The 19573-nt window shown below is 42.8% G+C and overlaps 2 protein-coding genes and 1 pseudogene across 3 annotated transcripts; 1 reads left to right on the top strand and 2 right to left on the bottom strand.

The window, feature by feature from the left end:
- Positions 1-798: 798 nt before the first annotated feature.
- Positions 799-4485, bottom strand: LOC120644100 (ubiquitin-conjugating enzyme E2-17 kDa-like). Its single transcript, XM_039920652.1, has 5 exons — positions 4335-4485; positions 3547-3625; positions 2806-2933; positions 2307-2414; positions 799-1303 (listed from the first exon to the last, which is right to left on the bottom strand). The coding sequence occupies exons 2-5, from the start codon at positions 3614-3616 to the stop codon at positions 1097-1099; spliced, it is 513 nt and encodes a 170-aa protein (XP_039776586.1). The 5' UTR covers positions 3617-3625; positions 4335-4485; the 3' UTR covers positions 799-1096.
- A 2009-nt stretch (positions 4486-6494) lies between these two features.
- Positions 6495-15409, bottom strand: LOC120644098 (annotated as a pseudogene).
- LOC120644099 lies at positions 10253-12515 on the top strand. 2 transcript variants are annotated; one of them, XR_005663398.1, is made up of 6 exons: positions 10257-10739; positions 10852-10982; positions 11101-11205; positions 11287-11448; positions 11531-11651; positions 11733-12515. XR_005663398.1 is itself a non-coding variant. In XM_039920650.1 (5 exons), exons 4-5 carry the CDS (start codon positions 11492-11494, stop codon positions 12344-12346), a joined length of 774 nt encoding a protein of 257 aa, XP_039776584.1. In that variant the 5' UTR covers positions 10253-10739; positions 10852-10982; positions 11101-11205; positions 11287-11491; the 3' UTR covers positions 12347-12515. The 2 variants fall into 2 exon arrangements, 1 of the variants encoding a protein (XP_039776584.1); XM_039920650.1 differs by having other exon boundaries at positions 10253-10739; positions 11287-11651.
- Positions 15410-19573: the final 4164 nt, after the last annotated feature.

Raw genomic sequence — 19573 nt, 5'->3', positions numbered from 1 at the left:
AGATCAATTATGCATTAGATCACTATGAATTGAAGTCAAAGCCTGAATTAATCACTCTGCAAATGGCCAAACAAACAACTCATTGTACAAGCTATCTGCTTAGTTGTCTGTTTGTGACAAAAAGACAGCTGTTGTCTACACTGTTGTACTTGCCCTCACTCGTTTCCCTCCCGGCTCCCACAGATTTCCACCTGCGGTTTCCCCTATTCAACCTCCTACAGACAGGATAAATAGGATAAGCTCTTCCCGTCTTTCGACTCTTGGTAGCTGATACGTGATCGTTGCGGCATTGCTGCTCGTCATGAGGAACCCTGACTTATACATCAAACACATACGCATCTAATGAGTTGGCAGCAGCCGCAGTGATAGTCCAGCGATGTTGGCAGGTAGTCGGCTGCCGCGCCGTGCCCCTTTCATGGCTTAGGTAGTTAAGTAGCCGCACTAGCGGGTGTGGACTGGTGTTTTTGGTTTCATTTTCAATACACCGACTCAGGTTGGACAGGCCAGGAGTCCAGGACGCAATTGACGAGCCTCCTGAATTGTCACTGACACGTGGGCCCACTGGCAAACGGTCCCACATGTCAGTAAAACAGCCGTCTGCAGTAGCTGCAGAGGTACCGTTTCCGGCAATTGAGGGCACGGGCATGGCATCGCCTGGCTGTTCATCATGCGGGCGATGGGCAACATAGGCAGAGATCTACAGCTAGGGTGCCCCAAGAGCCAGACCTCAGGAGACTCAGATAACATCATGTACCACAGCAGGCCACAAGCCACAACAGGCATCTTCAGTGAGAACCATTTACCAAATAACATCAACGCTAGCATAGTCATCACAACAAGCATAAGTCATCTCGTTATCGACGACAAAGATATGTTGATGTTGGGCTAGGGCTCGATCCTAGATGGATCGGAGAAATGCAAACAGACCACAAGGAATGGAATAACATAACAGCCCCAGAAAGAGTTTATGGGGTAACATCACACACTCTGTTCACTTGGCTTCTCAGCCAACCAGCTAACAGTGTTTTTCTCTCACACCAAATCAGCACCAACCACCAGCCGCAGCCAGCCAGTAGTACTTTCCTCTCACACCAAATTAGCACCAGCCACCAGCCACAGCCAGCTGAACAGAGTGACAATTGTCTGCATTTGTGCAGGAACATCCCATGGCATACTTCTGGGTCCAGCTGCGGGCTGTCGCCAAGTACTTAGGCCGGTCTGTCTTGTACATGTGAGCAATCTCAGGGACAAGAGGGTCCTCTAGGTTGGGATCAGTGAGCAGCGAGCAGATAGAAAGCAAAACCTGAAACATGAAAGGATGGTCATTAGTTGTGCAGCTACGCATTAATATGCAGGTTTTCGAGGATTGCATACTACATACTGAATGGTAGTTGTAGATTATGTGAGCTCAAGGTTCCGCTAGGCGCTAGGCGGATTATAGGCGCTGACCCTCAGCCTAGCGCTTAGTCGGGAGTAATCGCGCCTAGGCGTTGCTAGGCGTTTTTCTAGGTGATGAATAATACATGTATAAATACTTAAAAGAAAAGAAAAAAAAGGAGATGAGTGGTCATAAAAAAGGAGAAAGGGAAAAAGGCCCATTTGAAGGCCCAACTAAACCCTCAGACCCTGTATCCCGCATCCTCTCTGCCTCTCTCGCATCTCTCCCTGTCCCGCACGTGCCCGCCGCCGCCTGCACCTGCGCCTGCCGCCGCCTGCGCCGCGCCCGCACAAGCCCGTGTGAGCACACGCCGCCACCCGCAGCTCCGCCTCCCCCACGGGCGACCTCCGCCGGACGCTCCTCCACCCCCATCGGCGCCGACGACGAGCTGCCGACACCTAAGGGTCCGCCTACCCCCATAGGCGAGGCGCTGACCCTTCGACTCGCGATTAGGCGTGCCTAATCGCCTAATCGCCGCCTAGTCGGCGCCTAGCGGAACACTGTGTGAGCTTGAAGAGACAATTACACAAGTACTCTCATAGTCCTCCAGCTGAAAGGTGTATAAATACAAAACTGCAAATATAATAATCTCCCCAGTGCTATTTGAGCACGTGTAAATCTTGGAACTAAAAGAGACAATTGTAATTAATATTCTACCATAAACTCATAATTGTGCTGATTTGCTAACTGCATAAACAAGAAATAGTACTACTTAAGATATTTTTTATTCTGAACCAATTGAATGGAGAAACAGCAATACATCATCGAATCTTCTAACATTTAAAGATTGTTACCATTACCAGGTGGCAAAGACTTGCAATTTCAAATTTCAAGAAGCTATAAAGTACTACTAGAGTTGTTTCAGCACCTTAGAGATTGTCAAAGCAGGGCGCCACTGCTCCTCTATAAGAATGTCTAGACATATGCTCCCATTGCTATTGATATTCGGATGGAACACCTTTGTCTTAAAAGATACCTATAAAGGAGATAGTTCAATGACGGTCAACAGAAACAGGAGAAAACATACAGAGAAAAACATTTTACAAAAAGGATCAGACCCAAATGACAATAATGGAAAAAAAGGAATAAAGATCAACATAATGATTGATAAATGAAATGCTAAAAAACAAAGATAATAGAAATAGAAGTGTTAGTTGACCCTACACTACAGGTCAAAATCTGGGGGAGAACAAACAAATGAGAATTAAAAGTATTACATTCATGAAATGTGTAGGTAGCTAACAAGAACACCTCATCAGAATAAGACATTACATAAGAGATTGACAGCAGAGCATTTTTTTTCATCCTTTAATAAAGAAAAAAACAAATAACAGAGAATTTAACTCTCGAACAAAACTTATGGTAACCTTTGGAGGCTTGAAGGGGTAGTCCGGAGGGAAATGAATGTTCACTAAGAAAACACCTCCAGCATATGGACTATCAGGATGACCCATGATGGTTGCCTGCCAGTGGAACATATCCTCACCAGCAGGACCTAAATAAATAGAAACCTATAATCCATGAATGCCAAAGTGTGTAGAAGAAAAGTACATAAAAGAGCAAAAATAAAATCAGTGCTCAGGACTCATCAAGTCATATTTTTTAAACAAATAAAGAAAAGTAAGATGCTCTGTTCCGGACACTTCCTTTTTGACAATCAAACATTAACATCAGCTATTAGTACAACATGAGACATTAACAAGATGGCAACAGATACATTTCACAGTATCCTGAACAAGAATGGTGAATAAACATGTATAATAAATAAATCTGTGATTACGACAATTGCGTTCCCAGCTGACAAACTGCACTATATACAGAATTCAAATATCTTATGACGGATTCCTGACAGAACCAAACCCACGAACAATTCCAGTTTATTCATGGTCATTCAAAGTACAGAAAATATATGGCAGGCAAAAAATATTTATATATAACTTCACAATCAAAATTCTATTCTCTAGCATAATAAAGATATGAGCTTCTACCCTGTATCTTGATAAGAGATGAGCAGTTTAATTATTATATATCCACATGTATGAATGCTCAATTGCTCAGATATGGCATCATTCATAAATCCACTGGTAAACGAGCCCATAGCCCCATACCTGCACCGCATGATGTCGGAGGGTCCTTTTGCATGTCCCTTAAGTCCTTAAAGATACGATTTGATGCCATGATAAGCCCCTACTTTCATAAAATTCACATTATAAACCCAAGAGTTCAAAACAAGTTTCAATCTACTGCTACTTGTATTAAATAAACTGGCAGCCTGAGTAAACAGAAGGGGAAAAAAGCAAAGGGGATGACATTATTTGGCTACTACTGTACTGCCTCATCCTAAGTAAACCAGACATTAACAATAAAATCTGTGGATTCACAAATACACCAAACTTTGACCTGATTCTCGTTCAATACAAGCATATAAGACATCAATGAGGTATCAATTGTCAATTGGACCGATAAAGTTACCAGTTACAAACTTAGCTGCATGAATCATGGTAGCACTAGCAAAAAAAAAAACGCACCACAATCTGTGAACATCAGATCAACCCCCGCTACTGCTAAACCCATGGCCAGAAACAACGTGCGGGCATGGGAGTCAAGTGGAGCACCCAAAAGAATAGCGAAATTGAACCGGTTTCAATTCAGTACGCCACAGCAAGCAAATCCGCAACGAACTGGATGCATGAGATTTCAGGGCTCGCGGCAGAGATGATACTCTGCCGAGCAAAACGATCAATCCGCCCAAGCTATCTAGGGCTTCCAAACCAAACAAAAAGGGATCGAATCCAGCCTTGGATGGATCTCCAATCGAAGCCGGTGACGGGGGCACGGGGACGGCGAGGACGCATACGGGAGAAGGGAGGGAGCCGCGGTTCCGGCTGAAGGGTACCTGGATCTGGATCGGGGCGCGTCCGGCGCGGCGGGCGGGCGGGCGATGAAGAGCCTGCCGAGCTGGGGAATGGTGGTGGTGGTGGTGGTGGTGGTGGGGTCTTCGGCCTCGGTTGGTGCGGGTGAACCGAATATGCAAGGTGGCCAGGAGGTAATTCGGGAATCCCGAAATATGGGGGCTTGCCTTTCCAGGAAACAATGGCGTAAAAATAAGGGCTCGTTTGTTTAGGCCGTGTCTTGGACAGCGGTGGCGATGCTTAAACGTGGAAAGCGGAAATAATCCCGCCGAACGCCTCGCGTCAACGCCCGCAACGCAAAACGTGAAAGTTTGAACTGCGTGGGGAAAATCGCACAAGCGACGTCGGAGCTGCGTTCACGTATAAGCGGCGCGCTGCTGGTGGTCGCGGTCCCAAACAGGCCTTAGTTCCCTAGTGAAAATTTTAAAATAGAATCTTTTTATATTTAAATTATTAAATATAAGTTAATTACAAAACTAATTACAGAACTTATCTGTAAATTAGGAGATGAATTTATTAAAACTAATTAATCCATCATTAGCATATGTTTACTGTAGCAATTTATTATCTAATCACGGACTAATTAGGCTTAAAAGATTCATCTCGCAATTTACAGACAATCTGTGAAAACCAATTTTTTTCGTCTACATTTAATACACCATACATGTGTCCAAATATTGATGTGACTGATATGTAAAGTTTTTTACTAGGAACTATACAGGGCCTAATAATGACAGCTTAAGAAATGACATCTATTACAAGATTGTTATGTATAGAGTTTAAGATAAATGTTTTTCCCGAAATACAATAGTAAATTGTAGAAGGGCACATCTAGCATTACAACAATATTTTGTTAAATTTTGTGCCTTTGAGAGACGATTCTTTAATCCGTGTGCAACAGTTGTAATGTACTCCCTCCTTACTCGTAAAGGAAGTTATTTTGGACAGCGACACGGTCTCCAAAACACAACTTTAACTTCTTGTTTCTATAAAAATATTTATCGAAAAGTGATATATGTATACTTTAGTATTTTCAAGACAAATCTATTCATATAATTTTCACATTTTCAAACTCAACAACTTGAGAGTTATTCATGATTTATATTTTCAAGGTTTGACTCAAGTATAGTCCCGAACGACTTTACGAGTACAGAGGGAGTAATTGTTTAGTCAAAAAGCCTGAAGTCAGCATCAAATTTGCACAGTAGCTAAAATAGGCACTGGATTAAGTCATGCTTCTTTCAAGTTTCCACCTTTCCGTTAGGAAGATCTCTCCTAAGGATAATGAGAAAGTCAAAGGAGTGTCACGAACATTAAATATTATACAATGTGGTAGAGTCATTTATGATAAAGTCATCACTACATACTTCTCCGACCAGTTACCAATTTTTCATCTTTTTTATAACTTTATTAAGATGATACGACACTTCCAGCTGGAACTGGTCCAACTGCCAGCCGGAACTCGGTACTCCTCCCTCGTCGTGTCGTCACCGTCGCCCGTCGGCCAGCGTGGGCACGGCACGGCGTCCGACGACCGCCACGTGAAATCGAGGCCCCGGCGCATGAATACCATCACGGCTGCCGCCGACGCCGGCAACCAAGCACGCCGCGGGCCTGCCGCTGCCGTGAAGGCGCGCACGGCTACAGCCTACCTGCCTCATGAATCAAGGGGCACAGGAGCGCATCGTCGTTTGCTAAGGACGCTACCGCCAGCTAGCGGTTGCTACGCACCGGGCGCCAGCAACCAGGTAAAGCAATGACTTCGTTTGGTTCGATCTTTCCGACAGCTACGAACGAAAAACCCTAAAGAAAAGGGGCAGGGGAAGGGCACCAGTCACCAGATCTATGCGAAAAGCACTGCGACTGCGAGATCCGACTGGTGAGTGGCGGAAATGTACAATGGAAATCGAATTCATTAATCACGCTGCAGAGATTATGTCAAATTACAGAGCAACGTTATCCTATGAAAATCAGAAGAGCTACTGATTTAACTGAACGACACAATGGCATGGATTATCAATCAGATCGCTAGAATAAGAGGGGGAAACATGGACAACAGATTTACTGAAAACGACCGGGGATAGACAGAAAACTGCGCTGCGCAGGCGGCTATCAACTTTGCTGAAGCTCTATAGGCAATTCACTATGCAAGGTAGCTACCATCTGGCTAAACTATGCTGTACCCCTCATGGTGCCTGGGCAGTCTCCGGCTTGTCCTCTAAGGGCGTCCTTGTCCCTGAAGAGTAGGAGTTCCGGATCTCCGTGATCCTCCTTGTCACCTCCTCCATCTTAGGCCGCTGTTCGGGGGCAATGGCCACGCATGCCATTGCGACCTGGAGCATCTGAACCATCTCATCCTCGACGTTGGTATGCCTTAACAGCTCCACATCGAAGACCTCGGCGGTCCATTCTTCACGAACCACAGACTGCACCCATCTTGGAAGGTGCAATGGAATCCTCACGCCCGGGAGATCTGAGAGGGGCTTTTCCGGTTAGCATTTCGAGGAGCAAGGCACCGAAGCTGTAGATGTGGGACTTTTGAGTTGGTTTTTGGTCTTAAGGACTTCCGGTGCTCGGTATCCGACAAGCCGTGGGGGCGCCTGTGGAGTGGTCATGAGCTGTGCCAAGCCAAACTCAGACACACAACCATCCTGGTTCTGTGATAGGAGGACATTCGATGCTTTGGTGTTGCCATGTATGAACTTCCCACCTCCATCGGCATGAAGATGAGCAATACCACTGGCTACATCAAGCGATATCTTGACCCTTGTCTCCCAGTCCAATGGAGCTCTTCCAGCAGATTTATTCCCTGAAAATAGTTACAATGAAATGCAATAGTGTCAATTCATTTCAACGGTCAACACACATTAAACGATTTCTCTTCAACAAAGACTGATGCTTCTGGCATAAGCTAACAAACATTAAAAACATAACGCTAAATGTCTGAATCTTTTTATTTTTTGTGGAATCAAAATTTCTGAATCTTATCGATACACTTACAGTGGACGCTAATTCCCGTGCATTTTCATTTTGAAAGATGATGCCCGTGCAGTTTCTAACTCATCTATACTAAAGTTGAAACAATTAAAACCTTTTCTCACCAAGATTAGACCTACCGTACCCCTCACGGAGGTCCCACTTGACAGCCCAAAGGTTTGACGAAAGAGGGTATAGACTCACGAAATTGTTTGAAGGAAAATGTTTCCACCCAAAACTCATGTTTTTTTTTTTCACCCAGCTTTGTACATACCCACATCGCGTACACGCCCTGTAGATGCACTTTGCATCCGCAATTAAGCCAGTTTACTTTCCTTTTGCATGTTCTGGTAATTTCCTTTTGCACGTCCACGGAGATCAGGGGTAGTTTACTTTCCTTTTGCACGTTATGTTAATTTCCTTTTGCACGTCCATGGAGATCAGGGTGGTAATTTCCTTTTGCACTTCAACCTCGACTCGTACACCACGAGCGTGCGCCGCCGCACGTCCACGGAGATCAGGGTGGAGCTTGAGGAGGTCCCGACAGCACAACAGCGACGGCAAGACACTGTAACATCCCAGATATTTTACCTAGTTGTGGGCCCCGGCTGTCATCTCCTCTTCCTCCTTCCGTGCCTATCCTCGCTCCCTAACTCCCATCCTCTCGTTCCTCTCCCCCAAACCGAGCCGAGCAGAGCTCGTCCCCTCCCCCCTGATCTCCTCCCTCCGGTCGCCCTGCTTCGATTCCTTGCAATCGGAGGTTCCCCACCACCTCCTCCATCTTCCCTAACCCCTGGCCAAGCTCCTCCTCGGCCCAATCGATGACAATCGAAGCTCCTTCGGCCGTTCACCATTGGAGCCGCTCGAAGCTTGAGGCCGCCGTCGATTTGCACCCCCGGTCATTTCTCCTCACCCCGGACCCCAAGAATCGATTCCCCGGTGAGCCCTCAACCTTCCCCGCCCTTTTCCCCGTAGTTTTCTCGCCGGAGCGCTGCCACACGCTGCCCACGCGCCCAGGTCCAGATCATCTGGCCTAGGGCCGGATCATCCGGCACCATCCGGCGTTGGGTCGAATCATCCGATCAGCACAGACCTTTAGTGTTTGTAAAATACGTAAAAAATTATAGAAAAATAGAAAAAAATACAAAACCAGTTTTGTTAGCTTCATATTTTTATTCTCTATATAATAGAACCATAAAATGTATTATTTGGCAACTTTTACTATGTAGTTTTAATTATGCTAGATAAAATGCTTCTATAGTTTGTAAATGTATAATCGGAGCTAAAAATGTAAAACCAGTTGGGTTAACTTTGTTAGACTCATGTAAGGTTTAATTAACCTCCGCTTATGTAGTTGTTTAGGTTTAGGTAATAGTGACTTTATGCTTGTATTGCTGCACTTTTTGTTGCATCGTCCATGCATTTATATATATGCATTATTACACCTCATTTAGGTACGTAAGATATACGTGTGGACGCAATGTGTGAACGTGAAGCACGTGGTGTTGGAGCTGAACCACAAGACAGTGTTCGGTGGACATCTCCTGAAAATGGAAGGACCCGCTGAAGCAACCGAAGACCCGGCCCAAGATCGAAAGGGCCCAAGGCCTTAATCGTATTAACACTGACTTAGTGTTACCCTCAGGCAAGCCCCGGTGCATGTCCTAATATTTTAAATTATGACTCACTATATATATTTATTATTTGTGCATTATGTTTGAGGAATTGTTTGGAACCCTAGTTGCATAATTCCTAGATCCCTTTAGTTATACTAGTATGTATATGACGATAGTAACGCTATGCTTAATAGTTCTTGGTAGCAGTCGAGTGATTTCTTGTCACTCGCGAGATATAGGATATTTTAGAAGTCGAGTAATTTTTGGTTACTCGCGAGATATAGGGCGTATTTATATTTCGATATATTAGTGATTATATTCATGATGGAAGGAAATGGAAATTGAGACCGGACAGGGAGTGATGATGAGTTATAGGTGACAACAGAACAGGGTTTCTGGTGTCTAGCCCCGTCTGTGTCGATTGAGGACTATACCGTTGTTGGCCCTGCTGATCATGTTTGAATTGTACTGACCCCATGCCGGGAGTAGGAGGTAGTCGAAACCGGTAAACCTAGTACTGCCTTATTTTGAAAGTACATGAACACGCACCCAACTCCTAGGGTGGTGGAGTGGCCGCAGAGAAAAGGGGTTGCATGTATTTACTTTTGGTGGTCTCACGTAGGGCTCGGCTGACTATATGTCGTTGGGTTGGTTCCTGTAGTTCGAGGCGGGGAGGGAAATTGTTGGTGCGTGTGGTCCGACGGGGCTCATGTGTGCCGTGTTGGTTAGGTCTACCTTGAAAGGTTAAATCGGATCGATTCGCCGTCAGTCGCTCTCGGATATTAGCACCTTGATCACCGAGTCACATCGTAGTGATGAGATATGGAACATGTATTACGTACAATGATGATTACTTTGAATTGTGATTTAATATCCTACCATGTTTGCTCTAGTTGGTTTAGGCAAATATTAAATTATGATTAATCTATATATAACTTGGAGCTAAAATATTGAAAATAAGGATCCATTTTTAGACGCTTTTCTGCAAAATAAACTACCAGCCAGAAAGGTTTGCATGTCTAGATATGTGGGCTAAGTATACCCAATAGTCGGGTAAGTCTTACTGAGTTTTAGTTGCTCAGGGTTTGTTGTTTACCCTGTTTCAGGTATAGGAGCTAACTAGGTTTCACATCAGTGGGCTCGATGTGGCGTCTTGTCTTCACGTCTCGGTAGTTCTCGACTTATTTAGTTTGTTTTATTTATTCTCTAGTAAAAATGCTCTGTAAGTCTTCCGCTGCTATCTTTTTTTTTGTAAATTTTAAATTTAAAGCTGTTTTGTAAAAATCTTAATATTATTTACTATTTTGTAAAGTTGTATCATGCTGGTACCGTCTGCGCTCGCCGTCGTGCGAGACTTCTGGTGTGTTTCGATCGGCCTGTGGGTTGGAAACAGGCTGTCAAGTTATGTTTAATTAAACTAATGTGTCTGATGCGTTCAAATGATGACGGTTATATTTAATTAATCATTTTAACTTGACGGTGCCGTCACAGGCGCCGATCAAGAAGCCCGTGGAGCCGGCGGCACCGGCAGCCCTGGTCATCACCATCCTCACCACCAGCTGGTGGCTGGTGCCTCTGTCCGCCGAGCAGGGTGTTCTCGCCACCCTCGCCACCGGCGCCCTGTCTGGCGAGGATTCGCTGGTCGGCAGCACCGTCTGTGCTGCTTGTCGCCATCCTTGTCACCGGCCGGAGCCTCTGACGCCGCCTCGACGACGGCGGCTGCAGCCCCGACGCGGACGCCAGCCGCTGCGTGAAGCGGGCGCGGCCTCAAGAGCGGAGCAAGACCCCAAAGTACAAGTACGTGCGTATTCATGTTCGCCGTTCGAGCACCTGATGGCCGGGCCCGCTGACCATTCCCATCTCGTCTATTCACATATAGTTGATCGTTGATCCAACTGCGCTGTTGCAGGCTGTCCGACAAGCACCGGCCGACGCCCCTAACGACGCTGAGAAGGTTCTGATCATTGCCATCCTAGCCACCGAGAAGGGGCGCCTTGCTAGCAAGGAATTTCACCAACCATAAAAAATTTGTGCAATCAGGTATGCGTCTATCATCTACACTTACTGCTCCTAGCCTGTTCAATGTTTTGACTGTTCATTGTATTGACCAACACATAGGTGATTCCTTTATTTTTGTTGTCAAAAATATTTTGATCAGTTGAAGCAATGGATGGCCATCGACCATTGGGAGACGACACAAATACCTTGAATCCTCGTAAGCAACAATCACATGATCATCTTGATATCCACGCTGTGGAAGATGGTAAATTTATTTGTGTTCTTTTTATAACTGTTTAATTTTAGTTTTACATACGACCATAAACCATAACATTTCCAATTCTAGTTGATTGCACCGAGCAAAGGGAAATTAAACGCCAAAGGGCTAGGGAGAAATACGCAAGCATGCCAACTGATAAAAAATCCGAGTTGAATGCAAAGAGGCGGGAAAGGTACCATCGAAAAAAGGCCGAGAGAGAAGCTGCTTGAAATAATATAGAAAATCTCGGTACATTTTTTAAAACCTTTCCCATCAATAGGTGTTTGCTTCTATGGTCAATGAAACAAATACTTCCAATGATGATGTACAGCACGACACTTCTGAGATCAATGGGGGAACCACGGATGATATTGGTGACATGTGGTTGCATCGCAATGATTCTTTCCAAAGGACTCCAACAGAGGATCTGAGCACTCCGTTCAGAGCATCTGGTATTAACCTTTATCGAGATTATAGCTTCCGATTAGTAACTAAATGTATATAGTAATATTTTTACCCTTTTTACAAACCAGTTGTTCTTCCGAAATTGTCCACTGTTGAGCAACAAATGGAGAAAGCAAGAGAAAGGTCAATTAAGTGGTACCATAACATGACAGTTGATGCGGTGAATGCACTTATGATTGATAGATTTCCAGGGAAGCAGAATGTTTTCTACAACTTTGACTCTGTCAATGATGACTCACGTAACAATTATCCTCTTGATTTTCTCAACTCGATTACCCTTAATGGGCTGCCCCCTCATGAGTTGAAGGTTAAGAAGAACTGTCCTCTTATATTGCTTCGTAATCTCGATCCTCATAATGGCTTCTGCAATGGAACTCGACTGGTGGTACGGGGATTCCAGAATAATTTGATTGATGCTGAGATTGTTAATGGGCAGCATGCAAGAAAGAGGGCATTCATACCGACGATACCAATGTCTCCTTCCGAAGACCTCACTCTTCTGTTCAAATTTAAGAGGAAGCAATTCCTCATCCGGTTGAGTTTTGCGATGACAATTAACAAGGCACAGGGTCAGACCATATCTAATGTAGGTATCTACCTCCCCGAGCCTGTGTTTTCACACGGACAGCTATATGTTGCATTGTCAGCTATATGTGGCATTGTCAAGAGGTGTATCTCGTGAGAATACATGGGTTCTTGCAAAGAGAAACATGAACATCGATCCTACTGGAAAGAGTACGAAGAATATTGTATACAGAGATGTCTTGGAATCGTGAGGTGTGTTTGTGCAACAGTTTTATATAACCGTCGGATGTAGTAATATGCATTTATGCACTCATATAGTCATGTGCTTTCGTGCTATTCTATATATATATATATATATATATATATATATATATATATATATATATATATATATATATATATATATATATATATATATATATATATATATATGTTGTTCCTGCAGGCTACGCGTTTAGAGACTATGATCTCACGGACATATTTGTAATGTATTTTTCCAGCCTTCATAGTTTGACAGAACTGTAAGTACTCTGTGGGCATTGTCATATGGGTATTAATTTCTGTAGTAAAATTTCTAATTTTTTGTTCATTTTCTTTCTGTTCGATTGGCTCCAAATAAACTCATGTAAACTCCCATTGGTTATTCCATTGCGCATCAAATAAGATATTTTAGTAGTTTGATGCAATCCAATCATTTTTAAACATCTCGACTTTAAACACATGCCACAGGCACGTGCATCTCCACTAGTGGTTTAAAACAAAAGGGAAAATGTAATTAACTTGGAGAAATGGTAATAAGTTTAGTTGATTCTTTCTGTCAGAGAAGGAAAAAAATAGACATTCTGCATATGAACTCACAAGAAACAAGAGGTAACACATCAATTATAGCACAAAATATAATATTACTTGAGCCTATTTCTTTAACGATAAGATTAAAGAGCACAATCAAAACAGAAAGGTGATATGTGATGGTCTCTCTCTAGGAAAAAAAATCAGATCACAAAAGTTAGAACGATGACAAAAAATAAGTTAAAACTACTGAAGTCTGAAGGAATCACCCTAGATTATTAGTTACATCAAAGCATTAAGCTTCACAAGGAATTTACAGAAGTTTTCAAAATAGATATTTAGCCCACTCCTGAACCCACTAATAGCATTCTGATTTCACGGTAACGGTCAAAATGAATGTATTGTTTCGATTTTATGATTTTCTAGCTATATAGATATAACCTTGAGCTGGTGCATATTAGTCAAACTAAATTGCCAATTTGTGGCTTCGGTATTAAGGAACAAGTTCAACAGGATAGAAAGCCAGAAATAAAGTGCTAATTGGTGATAATTAAATAGGCAAGCAAAGAACATACCATGCAAAACAGCAGCAAGGCTACCAGACGGGACATAGTCAAACACCAATAGCTTCTCATCCTTGGAGTAATAGTAAGCACGCAATGGAACAACATTTTGGTGCTGGCCAACCCTTCCAATTATCTCCATCTGCTGTTCAAACTCCTCCTTGCCCACCACCACTTCCTTCAGTCTCTTGACCACAACTGTGGTGCCATCCTCAAGAACAGCTTTGTAGGTGGTTCCATAACTTCCTTTCCCAAGAACTTCAGCAGAAGCTCTCAGTAAATCTTCCAAGTCAAAATTATATGAACGTTCAAATTGGCCTTTGGTACCGGTTATTGTAACCGGTACCCCGGAAGTGGTACGAAAGGCTCGAGCCTTTCGTACCGGGTAAAATAACCGGTACATAAGGGCTCTTTGTACCAAAATATTCATGCAAAATATCCTTTGGCTGGGAATTGAACCCGCGACCTCTAGCCTCATGCGTTTCTCCTTTACCATCTCAGCTACGCAGTAGTTTTGATCGAGAAGGAGATATTTTCCTTTTCAAGTAACCCATGGATGAGCCTAAGGTACCGGTTGGTAACACCAACCGGTACCTAAGACTCCTAAGGCACCGGTTGGTAACATCAACAGGTACCTAAGGCTCGTCTATAGGTACCGGTTGGTGGCACCACCCAGTACTAATGTAAAAATTACCATCCGGTACCTATGGAGAGCCTTAGGTACCGGTTGATATTACCAACCGGTACCTAAGACTCATTTATAAATTTTATCCACCCCAAAAGTACCGGTATGGAGATGAACCGGTACCTATGTTAGCATAGGTACCGGTTCATCTCCATACTGGTACTTTTGGAGTAGACCTAAGGCTTGTTTTCTAGTAGTGTAACTGCCCTCGAAGAAAACCAACTTATTCCTCTCTGCTTCCTGAACACCACTGCTGTAGTCTTCCTTAGGGTTTTCTGCCCTGCCACCTGCAACAGCCTTTCCTTTGGACGAAGCTGTGGTAGGTTCAGTGTGCCTCTTTCTCTTGAAAATACATATCAAGAGCGCGAGAAACAAAATAAGCAACAATACTCCTCCAACAGCAGCAAGTGCAATTATCACAATAGTTTTGATCTTTTTCCATAAGCTCTTCTTGGTCTTACTGGGTGATGGTGGTGATACTGGAGAAGGAGAAGGTGCGGTTCCTGGACATAGTTCCAAAGGAAATCCACAGAGAAAAGCATTCCCCAAGAAGGAACTTGCTGGAAATTTCTGCAACGAAGGCGGTATTGGCCCACTGAGGTTTTTGTTGCTCAAATTCAAATGTCTCAATTTGGGAGGTCAGGGATGGGCCCATAAAGAGAGTTGTTCTAGAGAAGCAATGCAGTAAGTTGAGTAAGATTTTGCACTTTCAATGGGATTTCTCCATCAAAAGTGTTGTATAGTAGGTCTAAGAATGTTAAACTGGAAGAGAGGGAAGTTGGTATGATTCCAGACAGGTTATTATGCTGAAGGTAGAGGGAATGGAGGGCAGGAATAGATCCTACATCAGGAGGGAGGTCAACAGTAAGGCGATTGGACCTAAGGCTCAATACCTCCAAGGCATCAAGCTTTCCAAGAGTGTCCGAAGGTATTGGACCAAAGAGTCCTACAGCAGGTACCGCAGTGTATGTACACGGCTCTTATCTGGTGTGCATGTCACCCCAACCCAAGATGCGCAGACAGGTGTTGTGGAGCTCCAGTTGAGCTTCCTGCCATGGGGCAGTGAAGCAGCAAATGCAAGAAGAGCCTGCTTGTCAGAGTTGAGATCAGCACTTTTTGCATGAGGAATGCTTGCAAGAAGGAGAGAAGCAGCCACAAAGGCTATCATTGTAAGAGGCTGCATGGTTAAGACTTGCTGGAAGAGAATTGGACTCAACAATACTATACAAGCTTTCCCATCAGAAATTCAATCCTCTAGCAGCACAGAAAAAGAAACAGAGTTAGCGAACAGCAGATAACATCAAGAGCCTATTTCATATAAAAGAAAGATGCCAGCATATGAAGCATGATGCATAAACTTTTGACCTCTGACACACTTTCATCACTAACTTCCTAATGAGAAAAATAAAGACAATAAGAGCTGAAAATTTTGAGAAAAGATGGGCATCTTGCAAATGTTGGCAATGTTATAATCCCCAGAACACAAGAGATCTTCAGATAGATAGGTGGAAAGTAGGACATTTTCTTGTACTAACAGCCTGTCAATAGCATCTCTACCTAGTTCCAAATAATGGCCTCATCTTAGCTCATTTCAAAAAAAGACTCCCTTGTTCAGCAAGTAAATTGCAGATATTCTATTACAAAATACAACTCTTACAGCCTACAGAACTGTGACACACTAAAACTACAAAAAGTAATGCATTAGAACACAAACAACAGAGTGTAACTTGACCCTAAAATAAACAGTGCAACTCATACAGCATGAGAATTGTTTTCAGGAGTTTCAGGGCAGCATTGAGAGGTACCCAAACTCTACCTACCTACGCTAGGACTTTGTATAACCCAGAATATTCACTTTAGCAACTGGAGTTCCCATGGTCAGAACAAAACCTTTGTTGAAATAAAAAGAAAACTGGATTAAAGTGGTTCCGTAGTGAGGCATACTATGCAGGGCGCCTCTCTGAAAGGAAACACATGACTCTCAGAGTGTTTTCACCTAGTCTCAACCATAGACAACCATCAAACCGATCTGCCATAGTTTATCTTCCTATTTTTAAACGGGGCAGTTGGGGTTGGGATTAGGAGCATATGACAAAAGCAAACCATCCACATCACGTCAGAAAGTAGCCATCATTCATCAGTCACGAGCCTCCTTTTAATAAAGCACAAACCTCATTATCTTAACAAATTAGCGACAAAAAAAAATACTCGTAGACACTATCCCCAAGCACTGGAATTATGACTATTAACCATCATAAGAGAACAGTGGCAGATGATGCCAAGAATTGTTTAGCCAAAGTCTCCCAGAGGAAAAAACTGCTAGATTTACTTGGAGGTGAATCTCCATAATGTACTACCGCATAATACTGCATTCTAGCTCACCCAGACCTTCCTTCTACACCTGATGCAGCAGTCATGACTATTAACGAACCAGATGCTTACCAAAAGTGATGGCACATATCACTACTGGAAAAACGCACATTCGTCCGCGGCCGTTAGTACCGGTCACGGCTTTGGCCGGTACTAATGTGCAAATTTAGTACCGGGCCAAAGGAATAGTGGCCCTAGGAGCCTATTAGTACCGGCTGGTGGCTCCAGCCGGTACTAAAGTCCGCCACCGACAGGCTCTGACATTCGCCACCAACAGCTAGTGACAGTTTAGTACCGGCTGGAACCACCAGCCGGTACTAAATGTGGCGCGTCAGTACCGGCTGGAGCCACTAGCCGGTACTAATGCGCCCACTATAAATTGGCACCCTTCTTCCTCCCCGAGCCCGAGCCAGTGTCATTTCACCAGAGAAGCTCGAGCTCGGGGTTGTTCTTCCCTTAGAGAGTTGCCGTCATGCATTTGTTCTAGTTTTAGTGAGTGTTCTAGTTATCCAAGTACGCCAAAGGTTTGCAACTTCATCCTCTCTTCATTGATAGTCTTTATTCTTCGTTTTATGCTCTATAGTTAGAGAAATTTGTGACTTTTAGAAATAGTGAGGATGAGTATGATTTCTTTGATTTATGCAATGATTTGAGATATATAGAACCGATGACTTGAATGTGGGAGTAGGTTTATTGGCTAGGTTGAATATGAAAAATTTATAGACATATTTTTCAATCATTTTCTATATATTACAAATTACCGTAGCACATTTTTTATTTTTAGATTATGATGAGCATGTGGATAGTAGAAATTTTTAGAATGAGTGTAGACAAAACATGTGATTGTAGTAGATATAACCATAATGTGGATAGTTATTTTTTTTTATAATGAACTAATGAAAGAATTATAATCAATTTTTTTATTATGAATTGATTATTTTGACACTCTAGTGATGTATTTATTCAGGCTCACATTGAAACTATCTATAAGCTAAAAAAATCTTTATTTCGAAACAAGTATACATCGTTAATCTCCATCCAATAGTGATGACACTACCTTTCGGGGAAACACTATGCGCTATATGGACGTCGCGAATCGGCTGGTCGCATCACCAGCACTTCCGATTGATACGTTGACAGCATTTGACGCAGTCAGCGTGGCCGTTGTTGCACTGAGAGCATATCAACGAGCACGCTGCCTGTGCCTATAGTGCTGTGTTCCTATTAACCGGAAATGTTGGTGCTGCGACTGGCCGATTGGTGACATCCTTGTACCGCACCGTGTCCCCCCGAAAGACATTGTCATCACTGCAGGGTCGAGGTTACCGACATATACATTTTCCGAAATAAAGTTTTTTTTTCTTCTAGATGGTTTCTGGATATTGAAAAGAGTGTTCTCCTGGATCTGAAGGGTGTCAAAATAATTAGGAGTTATAGAGATTTATTTCAATTAATTAGAGATTTCTCTCAATTAATTTATTCAGGTTTTTTGATTGAGAATTAATGTGATTTTGCATTGTAGTTCAAAGACACTTACCAGCAAGTGTGAAATGTAAACGAAGTAGTGTTGCTATTGGGGCATTAATCACATTGTGCCTACTCTGTCACAGCTCTTTCTAGACCCTTCATTATGTAGATAGGGTGAGGTCAAGACCGACGAAGAATAAGGGCTTACAGAGAGCTGTGACATAGCATGGCACACAATGATGATTAATACCTCAATAGCAACTCTAATTTCATTACATTGCAGACTTCATTGTAAGTGCCTGTGCAATTCGAATATGAGGATATAATGATGTACATATTTACATTGTAATTGTAAGAGTTTTTTCAATCAATTTGCAAATTAATGTGATTTATTTTAATTAATTTATTTAGATTTTATTGTAATTGTAAGAATTTATAATGTTGTAAAAAATAATAGTGTTTTCCAGTAAAATATGGCTTCAGCAGCTGGAGGGAGTGGCACCGGTGGGGGTGATCGTTGTGGAATGTATGTGTCGTGGAATAAAATGTGTATGTGTTGTGGAATCTATGTATGTGTTGTGGAATGCATCGTTTGGTATTTGTTATGCATTTAGTTGCATTATTTTGGCACTCTAATGATGTATTTATTGGAGCTCATATGGAAACCATCGAGAAGTTTAAAAAATGTATGTTTCGGATCATGAATATGTTGTTAACCTTGATCCTTTGGTGAAAACTCTGATATTTGGGGCTAGAATCGATATCCACGATGCGGTGCGGTATATATGAGGACGCGATGAAGGAGTACGGTCTTGGTCCCAATAATGAAATCCTCGATGGTTTTAGAGGAAGTGACGCTGAAACAAAGCCTTTGCAACATGTATTTATTAATTTGGACTTCTATTAATTTTATATTTGAATGTTAAATTCGCAAAAATGGCTTTTGTATTTCATTATGTTATGTGCCAATTTAAATGATATGAATACAAGTAAAATAATGTTGTTACTTAATTCAAAATTGTAGATCGATGGACCGACAATGGATGTACGGCGACCGGTGCACCATGGCGTGGATTAATAGTCTAAAGTCTTTTCTCGATGCGGCGGAGGCCCACAAGTCATCGAAAGGTTTTATGTGTTGTCCGTGCCGCGTTTACCAAAATAAAAACGAATACTCTAAGAGGAGCACTCTACACGCCCACATTTATGAAAAGGGTTTCATGGATAACTATACTCTTTGGACTAAGCACGGTGAACCTGGAGTTGTGATGCAAGATGGTGAAGAAGATGATGATTATAATATTGCAGACTGGGCTCATCTATATGAAGCGGGAGCCTTTGAAGATGAACCCATGGACGATGCTGAAGAAATGGACGAGGCTAGAGAAAATGCAGCAGAAGACCAACCACCTGATGAATTAGGTCAGGTTCTAGTGGATTCACAAAGAGACTGTGAAACTTTAAAGGAGTCAAAGAAGTTTGAGAAGATGTTAGAGGATCACAAAAAATT

Source organism: Panicum virgatum, chromosome 8K, assembly GCF_016808335.1.
Source record: "Panicum virgatum strain AP13 chromosome 8K, P.virgatum_v5, whole genome shotgun sequence".
Classification (NCBI taxonomy): Eukaryota; Viridiplantae; Streptophyta; class Magnoliopsida; order Poales; family Poaceae; genus Panicum; species Panicum virgatum.
This window is presented reverse-complemented; position numbering and strand designations above follow the sequence as displayed.